The following is a 10,339-nucleotide window of genomic DNA, read 5'->3' as shown; positions in this document are numbered from 1 at the left end:
CCTCCGCTGGTGGGGATACCACACAGCTGAGGGATGCAAGGACCCATTCTCACCACAGCTCCTGCTCAGCATGCTGCTTAGGTAAGGTGGGCGGGGAGGATAGGGAGGGCCTCCAGTCGGGGTGGCAGCTGCAGAGACGCACCCCAAAAATGTTTACAACCTGGTCAGTCTCCCCAGTAGACCCCCCTACACTATGCCACTGACAAATAATAATAATTATTATTATTTGGCACCCTTTATCTGATGAGCAAACGTTAGTTTACAACATAAAAACAACAACAAAAAAAACATAGTAACAAATAAAAACAAGACCCCACCAGTTTAAAAGCCATAGACTGGTACCCATGATACTCATTCAAAATTCCAAATGTGACCACAGCCCCAAAATGTTGATGTAAAATGATACACATTGGAACAAAAACAACAAAAACCCTGATGACCGCACATAACTGTATTTGCAACAATTACCATAGGATAGTCTGAAAATGTCCATTCAGTGAAAGCCAATTTTTCTACCCACGACTCCCTTCTCCTACCCCCATGTTGTTGCCCCGAGGAAACGATTTAGTGCGTAAGGAAGGAAGAAAACAGGAAATATTAAGTTAAACTTTCCCATATTACCAAAACTAACTCTATCCTACAGCTACCAGGCTTCTTCAACTTCGGGGGGGGGGGGCAAATCTCACTGCCCTTATGCCTGATCAGATAACAAAAAAACCGCCCACCCAAAATATATGGCCAATCTGGTTTTGTAAACTGTATACTCTACAGTATTGCGCAGTTAACAGTGAAGCAAGCTATGTAGAAGAATCATTAGCATGGAGAAAGTGACAGACTTTCACAGGAAAAGGTTTAGGACCAGAGAGTTGTTGACAACAAAAAGACAAGCATCAAACCAACTGCAAGTACAGCATCACATGGAGAAAGAAAGATATTAATTGACCAAGTAAATTTTAGTGAAAATAGTTTTGGAAAACTGCTACAATGATTTATATGGAAGCTCAGCCAGGGGGATTCGAGGAAGTCACCCAACAATGTTAACAAAAGTGGAACTATTACAATTAGGATAAATGTTTGTTTGTTTGTTTGTTTTTTGATGTCCTTTTTTCTATTTGTTTGTTATAAATCTGGAAAACCAATAAAAAATTGGGGGGGGGATAAAAAATGAAAGTATCACATGGAGCTACTGAAAGAGCGATATTTTTACTTTGATACAGATAGCATCTAGACAGGGCCTCAAGCCATAGCGATAGTCAGTGCAACAAATGCAAACAGGCTATATGGGAATGCATTTTTCCCACCCTTAAAAAGCTGCCTTCTAGACCTAGACCAAATGATGCTTCAGAGCTGTCCTGAAGGGCAGCTCTACACACAGCACCCTACAATAGCCAAGCCTAGAAGTTACAAAAGCGCGAGTAAATGTGGCACGGCCAAGTGCAGTCAAAAAGGTAAATATCTCTTCTCACCCCCTTTTCCTTGTGTGCAATGTATTTTAGAACAGGTGTGGGGGAACCTTTGGCCCTCCAGATAGTACTCAACTTCCACCATCCCTGGCCATCGGACCAGCTTGCTGTGGCTGGTGAAGGTTGTAATTCAGCAACACAGGGAAGGCCAAAGGTTGCCCATACCTGTTTTTGATCGTAATTTTCCAAGCAGGGACTGTTTTAGGCACTCATTCCGAGAACTTCCCCAGAACACAATATTTCAACACTACAGATACGGTGCTGGGCTTCATTTAGGGTGGAGGATGGGGAATATCCTGTTCTCTCAAATGGTTGCCTAAGGGGAGCAGCCTCCCCCAATGAATCCACCTAATAAAGGGAGAGCAGCATCTCTCGAAATTTTCCATATCGCCTGTCATTCTTCCTCAAGCACACAAATTTAAGCTATATTTTGCTTTGTGTGGGGGGTTTGTGTGACTCGGTGGGCGAAGCCTTTCTTAAATTTCTGCCAAATTTCCGTTTACCAATAAGGGATTTGAAGTGGTGCGAATCCCTACAAGGAAATTAACGTGAGTGTTATTTCTCCAGTTATTTCTGGGACTTGTTTGCGCACTGAAAGCGCAGAAACTAAACTTTTCCTGCTTTGGCCTTTTTAGTTAGTAATTTTATTAATTCATATCTATTCCCATTACTCTGGGCTGGCAAACTGAAACTTCTGCAACAAGGAGCCTTAAAAGATGAACATTTAAAGAGTCGGGATGCTATTTAGCAAGGCCTCTTCACGTGTCACGAGAGGCTGCCTGAACCTGAATCGCCATGGTTATTGGCGGACTTCATCTGCACGCCCGAGACGGAGGGGGAGAGAAAGAGCGTCGCTCTTTCTTCTTCGTTTCCTTCAACTCTATGGTTCCGCCTCCGTTCCGAAAGGGACGTGGAATCACTGCTGCGCATGCGCAGCTGCTGCATACTGTGTTGCTCGTCCAGTCCCGCCGCCGCGTGGTTTCTGCCACGGGCGCTGCAAGAGCTGGAAAGTTGCAGCGCAGAGTGGTAACGCCGGCGACCGTTGCAAGGACGAGTCTGGCCCTGCAGGCTTCCCCGGGGATATAAATTGCGTCCTGCACTTCAGCGGCGCCTATGGTCGCTTTTCTTCTCAAGGAGCTGCTCCGTATGAAACTTGACTCGGCTGCGCTTCCAGTTCAGCGAGGTTCGTGCAAGTCCAGTGCTTTTGTGTTTTTTCTCGGAAGGAAGCCCTGCTTGTGCTCGGTGGGACTTCCCCCCGAGGAAGCTCTTGCAACTTTGCGCCCAATCCGCCGGCGTCCCTCTTCGCAGAAATGTCAAAGCAGGCACCAGAGAGATAGGTGCCTCGTGATGAAAATGACGGGAATGTTACAATAGCAATGTAATTGGGGGACGCGCAGGGGAATTTCTTATTTCTCTTTTCCTGCTTCCTCAAAAAGTCTCTGGAGGCGTTTGCAGAATAACAGATTTGGACAACTTCTTAACTTGGACCGTGAAGACACTTGGTTGCTTTTCGTGGCTCTTCAAATGTTATCTTTGCAACTATAGGAAAAGCTAGCTCATTATTGGTATTAAAACATGCAGCTTCTTGCATTGCAGCAGGGATGAGGAAGACTCTGGCCCTGCAGGTGTTGCTGGGTGCAGCCCCATCAGCCCCAGACTGATGGGTCAGGGACGATGGTGAGGGATAGTGGAAGGGCCATTATGCCTTTTCTGTACAGATGTGTACCCTTAAGTGGGGCAGGGGAAGCTGTACAGCTGTTGTGTGAGCATTGCAAATGTATATTTTTGTGCCTGCTCATTCATTTTGAAGGTGATGAAGCAGGTCTTAAACATCATTTGAGGCAGTTGTGGGAAGCGCATTCTTCTAGAAACTTCTCATTTATTTGCCAGTTAACTGAATCAGCTAGAATCATTCAGCCCCATGTTTAGCCAAACAGGCTGTGTTCAATGCATTTGGCTTTCACAGTAGCTAAAATATGTGGGGAATCTCTTTTGGCTAGATATAAAATGTGCATCTGTTTATGTGAAATGAGTTGCTTTTATTTTCTCTCTCTGCCTGCAGATTTGAAAGAGAAGCTTCATCTGTGAGTCTCGAAATGGATGGGCTTCTCAGAAGAGGGAAAACGATTCTTCCTGCTTTGAAAAATTGGATTGGTTGGTGCCAAAATCAGCAACAGTGTTGCAGGTTTTATTGTGATCTTCATGCAAGACAAAAGTGTGTATCCCAGCACTTCCAGTCGATGAATCTGCGGGAGGATAGCATAGCATCACAGCAAACCAGCAAACCAGGTGAACTGACATGTAAAAGTCAGAGATTGATGTTACTAGCAGGACTTATCTACCCGGCCAGTCCTGGCTGCTTCCACTATATGCCCTACACTGTCCGAGCCCTGGAGAAGCTCATCAGAGTGATAGACCGAGAAATGCAGGCTATAGGGGGTCAGAAAGTGAACATGCCCGCGTTGAGCTCAGCAGAGCTCTGGAGAGCCAGTGGAAGGTGGGAACTCATGGGCAGTGAACTATTACGACTGGCAGACAGGCACAATCAAGAATACTGCCTAGGACCTACTCATGAAGAGGCCATCACAGACCTAATTGCTTCCCAAGGCCATTTGTCTTACAAGCAGCTTCCCCTCTTGCTGTACCAGATAACAAGAAAGTTTCGAGATGAGCCAAAACCACGCTTTGGGTTGCTGCGTGGCAGAGAATTTTATATGAAGGATATGTACACCTTTGATACCTCCAAGGAAGCTGCCCTCCAGACCTATGCCCTTGTGTGCAACGCTTACGACAACATATTCAACAACTTAGGCCTTCGGTTTGTGAAAGTCCAAGCAGCTACTGGAAGCATTGGGGGGACGATGTCTCATGAATTCCAGCTGCCCGCTGACATTGGTGAGGACCGATTGATGATGTGCACAGGCTGTGACTTTGCAGCCAATGAGGAAACGATAAACCCAGATGAGAAGCATTGCCCAGTTTGCAAAGGGAAACTAGCTGAGTACAAAGGGATTGAAGTTGGCCATACCTTCTTCTTGGGCACAAAATACTCCTCTGTTTTTAATGCTACCGTCCGCACTGCAGAAAATAAGCATATTCCGGCTGAAATGGGCTGCTATGGGCTGGGTGTGACTCGGATTCTTGCAGCCTCCATTGAGGTGCTTTCTACGGAGGATGCCATTCGGTGGCCAAGCCTCATTGCACCATATCAAGTCTGCCTTATTCCCCCAAAGAGAGGGAGCAAGGAGGAGAAAGGGGCAATGCTCCTGGAGGATTTATATGACTGTATTGTTGAAGCAGCCCCTTGGCTTAAGGAGGAGATAGTACTGGATGACCGGACACAATTCACCATTGGTAAAAGATTAAAAGATGCAAGTAAACTTGGGTACCCCTATGTTATAATAGGTGGCAAGAAGGTTTTGGATGAGCCTTCTCTATTTGAAGTACACAATCAAAATACTAATGAGACTTTGTTCCTTACCAAAGAAGCCATTGTTAACTTGCTGAGTAAAGTGCAGACTCGCTAAATACTGGGTGTGTAGCTTTTGAATACCGAAATGTCAGTGTTTCCCCTCTGCCATCTTAAGCATATGGCTATGGGAGTCAATGGGAATTATTTTTATTTGTAACTTCCAGCCCAAGGATCACTGCGAAGGCAGATATGGTGCTGCCTATATGCCAAAGCCTCATGTGCAAATTTTGGTTGCCCTTTGATTTCAACAGCAGCAGACAGTTCCATCTGTACATTTGGGATCTTCTGCAAAGGTGAGGATCCTGTAGCTCTCCAGATGATGTTGGCTGCACCTTCCATAATCTCCAGCCAACATGACCCAATGGCCAGGAGTGATGGGAATTGTAGGCTAACAATATCTGGAGGGCCACAGTTTTCCCCACTGCTTATTTTGCATAACCAAAGGCCGGCCTTTTCTTATGCAAAATAATAATAGTGTCCTGTTTGACAATTATTTGGGGGACAGCAGTCTGAAGCTAGATGTGATTATGCCTTAAGGTAAAAAGAAAGTTTGCAGTAATGTTTTTGCCAGTGCAGCTGTGGTCATGGAAGCAAAAGGCTTATCCCCACCTCTAGTTTTTCTTAGGTGCGCTGTGCCTCTGTGTGAGGGACTCTCATTGTCTGAGTACTTAACTGGATCTGTCCTATCTGATCATCAGCTACAGGAATTCAAAGACTGAGTTGCTGCTTACATACTAGTGGGTCTTGATTATACTAGTCAAATACTTCCTGGAAGGATTTGAGATGGACTTTGCTAAAAAATATATACCAAGTTGATCTTTGTAAACTTTTTTTTATATAAGAAAAATCATGCCTTCTTGAGTAGAGTATTACCCCCCCCCCCCCAAATCTGCATGTTGATTAAAAGTATTTTTTTCTCTTCTGACTGTAGGGTTCGATTTCTAAGTATGGAAAACAAATTCCAAACAACAAAATTGATGGAACCTGGTTAATGCTGAGCTTCTGAGTGAGCCAATTAAATTAAATTGGCTGTTATTCTGAAATCCTGACACCTGATTGCCAAATAGGCTGCTGCTGTTCTTCCCCTCTTTAAGATCATGTACTGTAATCTGAATTTTCAGTATTCATAAGCATTTCACTTAATTAAAAGATATACAGCTAAGTTTGAATATTGTTTTGCTTTAAATATGATGTACCAGCACTTCTGTAACTTTTTCCCAATGATAAAGCAGTTGTGAGCATTAAGCATGGCTAAGAGAGTAAGGCTGCAATCTTAGCCCCACCTAACTGGAAATAAGCTCCATTGAATTAAATAGGATTTGCTACTGAGTAGCTATGTTTAGGATTGCACTGTAAGCTAGGAATGGAAAGCCTGTGACCCTAGCCTTTCTCAACCTGTGGGTCCCCAGATGTTGTTGAACTACAACTCCCATCACCCCTAGCTAGCAAGACCAGAGCACAGGGATGATGGGAGTTGTAGTCCAACATCATCTGGGGACCCACAGGTTGAGAACTGCTGCTCTAGAAGGTGTTGGCTTACACCTCCCATCTTCCCTCACCCTTTGCCATGTTCAGAGCCAATTGGAGAAAGGTAATTTAGCTTAAAGTGGGCCTCAAATATAGGCACTTGTTAAGTTTTGCAACTTGTTTTTATGTACAGCGGATCAAATTGCAATACACTCGTAAGTTCAGAACTGCAAATTTAAGCAAATAAGAGATGAGATTTGATAAAAGACATTACTTTTTTGTTAAGTGATGCAGATTTTGCCACATGCTAAATGTGACATTGCATGTAAGCAAGATTTTCCCTCAAGAATAAGTGCATTTGCACAGAAAGAGACTGGAAAAGTATTCTTTTTTAAAAATCTAATTATGTCTTATTTCCTCCTCCCCCGCCCACATGCCTCATTTTGTTTTTGCATGTTGTCATATTTCTATAACTGCATTTATTATTATGGGGCCTCAGAAGCTGGAAGGGGTCTATGAGCCTCCCCAGGCCTCTTAGAAGGCCTGGTCACGTTGCCTTGGGCTGATGGGAGTTCAACAATTGGAGAATCACACACTCCCCATCCCTGTACTTGTTCATGTAATGTAAAAGCATAGTTTGTTACATCCAAACAAGAACTACATAGGTGGAGTGCTTTGAGTACTCTGAAATACCATTTAAGTGCATAACCATTTAACTTAGATATCTGGTAGGGATGTTACCATTATTTGTCATTGTTTCCCCCCCCCCCCCTTCTTACTATCTCTCACACATTTTATTGGGAATAAAAGCATCCTTACAATAAATCCTATTCTGTGGAAGTTAGCTTCAGTCTGCTTAGAGCATCGTTGTTGTCAAATTGTACAAATCTCAAACCAGCAGCAAACTGATCACTTAGGATAGTAGTTTTCAACCTTTTGGAATCCAGGACTCTCCTTTAACCCCAAAGTGCATTGGGGAACCCATTTCTCTCTCTCTCTCTCTCTCTCTCTCTCTCTCTCTCTCTCTCTCTCTCTCTCTCTTTACCAGATATTTGTGTGGTGATAGTGCTGCTGCTGTGACCCACTTTGGACCAGGATGTGACCCAGGCTCTGGCTCCCCCTGGGTGTGCCAGGCATAACCAGGCATGGTTCCCTGTGCTTAGAATTACTGCAAAGGAAGTCCTGTGCCCACTGAATTCAGTGGAATTTATCCCCAAATAAATATGGCTTGGATTGGCCTGCTTGAAGATCAGCATGTAAACAAAAGCAGCCATTGCATTAAGCCAGCATCTCCTGGGATAATGACTCTGGTTTCGTCTGGGGTTGTAGTTACTCTTACTGGTGTTCTTCTGGTGTGCTACGAGATGAGAATAAAGTGCCAGGTTGCTTCCTCCCACTGTGTTCCTGTGAACGGGAGAGTTGGGGGGGGGACTACCCTCCCTTTTGGGGGGGTCTCTCTGTTTCATATACTTGGGCTCTCTCTCACCCATCCTCCCTGGACCAGTAAAAGTGGAGGGCTCCTTCGGAATCCTCCTTCTTGACAGAAGAAATAACTGAGAGGTAGGTGGAAGTATGGATGATTCCCTACCCCGAACAATAGTGTACTGCTAAGGGATACAAGGCAGGGCCAAGGAAAGGACAGTGCTCAAGACAGCAAGTATTACAGTATTCCACAACCATGTTCAGCTCCCTTACCCAGGATCTTGGATACAATGCAACCAGCAGTGTTGTCTTGAATGATGACACAAACCTCTCCATTGTGACATTGACTAGTAAGCCCTTTCTTCCCTCAGAGGAAAAGGAATGTGAACCCAGCAAACAGCTGGGAGCAATCACCAACAAGTAAGCGAGTGTATTTCTTTTTCTGATCTGCTCAACTGAGTCTCTATGGTTGAGTCCATCAGTTCCTCAGTATCTGGTCTAATACCTTTATCCACAAATGTGTCAGAATCATTTAGGTACTCGGCGAAGTACATGACTAGGTCGCCTTGGTAATTCTACTGATTTTCTGTCCCATTTTTCTGAGATACTAAATATAAATGTAACAAATCTGTTTGGCATGTTTAATTATGGATTATTTCTATGCAAATCCCAAGAAACTGAGAGATGGAAGTAGGGATGATAACCTACCCAAAACAATAGCATACTGCTAAGGGATACAAGACAGGGCCAAGGAAAGAGCATTGCTCAAAATAGCGAGTATTTTTCTACAACCATGGTCAGCTACCTTACCCATTGTGTTCAGGATCTTAGATACTATACAACCAGCACTGTTGGCTTGAATGATGACACAAACATCTCCATTGTGACATTGACTAGTAAGACCTTTTTTCCATCCAAGGAAAAGGAATGTGAAACTAGCAAATGGCTGTGCGTGTTCACCAACAAGTAGGCAAGTGTGTGAGCTTTCTGTAGGGATCAGCTGAGCCTCTTATAAAATAAGTATACTGCCCAGATCAAGAGAAGTAATAGTACCACTCTATTCTGCCTTGGTCAGATCCCACCTGGAGTCCTGTGTCCAGTTCTGGGCACCACAGTTCAAGAAGAATATTGACAAGCTAGATGGTCTGCAGAGAAGGGTGACCAGTGTGATAGTGTCTGGAAACCAAGTCTTATGAGGAACAGTTGAGGGAATTGGATATGTTTAGCCTGGAGGAGAGGAGAACTGATATGACCGCCAGCTTCAAATGTCTTAAGGGCTGTCACATGGAAGATGGAGCGAAATTGTTTTCTTCTGTTCCAGAGCATGGGACCTGAATTCAAGTGGATTCAAATGATTCTGATGAAGCATTTGGGAGAAATTTCCAATAGTAAGAGCTGTTCAGCAGTGGAACAGGCTCCCTTGGGAGGTGGTGGACTGTCCTTCGGTAGAGGTATTTCAAGCGAGGTTGGATGGTCATCTGTCAGAGATTCTTTAGCTGTGATTCCAACCACAAGGCATATTGGTTTTCACATTCCCAGTGCTGACTACTGCTTTCCAAACATTTCGTATCAAAATCTGAATTGGTTGTCAACTTTTCTTTTTACAAAAACACTAGACTGTCTTTTATACTTTCTTCTCTTAAGGGGGCTAGAAGAGCTGCCTATGGAACCAAAATGTATAGCTCTGGGTTCTGCAAGGATCTTGGACTGCGTAGGCTTGAGCCATTTTCTATCTAAATTTCATGGTTAGAGCGTAAAACAAGCATAAAATTTAAAAGGTGGCCACCAATGCTGTTTTCCTTTCCACCCCCCCCCCCAGCTAATATCTTGTGATCTCTAATTAATCAAGTTGTAATAACATCACCATCTCTATAAAAGCTGATAACTTCTGTATGTACACAGAACTCTCTACCGATCAGCTCAGAAGAGAGTCTGGCTGTTGGGGTCCTCTCCAATACAGTTGCTTTGTTTTTAATAGGGTACAGTATTGGACAGACTTCAGCCTAATCACAATGTGAAGGCTTGATTCCACCACAACTCTATATGCCCTAGGTTACACGTAAGTCAAGCCATGGTTTGATGTGAATGCATGAGTGTGGAAGCTGCCAGATTGAGGCCACTTTGTTCATCCACAAGTCCTGCTGTGAGTAAGCCATGCTTTGGCTTAGCATGTTGCCTGAGTTTGGGCTCATGAGTTGTTTCCTCCAGAAAAACCTTGAGCTATAAACTGGAGACAAACTTTATTTGTGGCATGTACTTTGTCTGGAGCAAGAGAAACGATGAGCCCAGTTTCAGGTGACACTAAACTAAAGCATGGCTTAAGCCATCTCACAGCAATGCAACAGCAGGAGGACCAAAGCCAGCTGAAAATCTGCAAGGCAAAATATTTGAAGTTCACCAGTGAGGCATCACTGATATTCTAAATTCCTGACTCTCATACAGGAACACTGCTCATGTTGTGAACATCGGTCTTCAAGACTAGAACGCCAAAGTCTGGAGAAGTCAAGCTATGGGT

The 10,339-nt window shown here is 44.1% G+C and overlaps 1 protein-coding gene across 2 annotated transcripts; it reads left to right on the top strand.

Moving 5' to 3' along the window:
• The first annotated feature begins 2,075 nt into the window (after positions 1-2,075).
• On the top strand, positions 2,076-6,097 carry PARS2 (prolyl-tRNA synthetase 2, mitochondrial). Of its 2 annotated transcripts, none has more exons than XM_079982464.1 (2): positions 2,076-2,646; positions 3,526-6,097. In XM_079982464.1, the coding sequence occupies exon 2, from the start codon at positions 3,560-3,562 to the stop codon at positions 4,988-4,990; it is 1,431 nt and encodes a 476-aa protein (XP_079838590.1). In that variant the 5' UTR covers positions 2,076-2,646; positions 3,526-3,559; the 3' UTR covers positions 4,991-6,097. The 2 variants fall into 2 exon arrangements, with proteins under 2 accessions (XP_079838590.1, XP_079838591.1); XM_079982465.1 differs by lacking the exon at positions 2,076-2,646 and adding an exon at positions 2,708-2,800 and having other exon boundaries at positions 3,526-5,180.
• Positions 6,098-10,339: the final 4,242 nt, after the last annotated feature.

Source organism: Podarcis cretensis (assembly GCF_951804945.1).
Source record: "Podarcis cretensis genome assembly, chromosome: 6".
Lineage (NCBI taxonomy): Eukaryota > Metazoa > Chordata > Lepidosauria > Squamata > Lacertidae > Podarcis > Podarcis cretensis.
This window is presented reverse-complemented; position numbering and strand designations above follow the sequence as displayed.

Coding starts and splice junctions, on each gene's coding strand:
- PARS2 (XM_079982464.1), top strand. CDS start 3,560: ATGGATGGGCTTCTCAGAAGAGGGAAAACGATTCTTCCTGCTTTGAAA.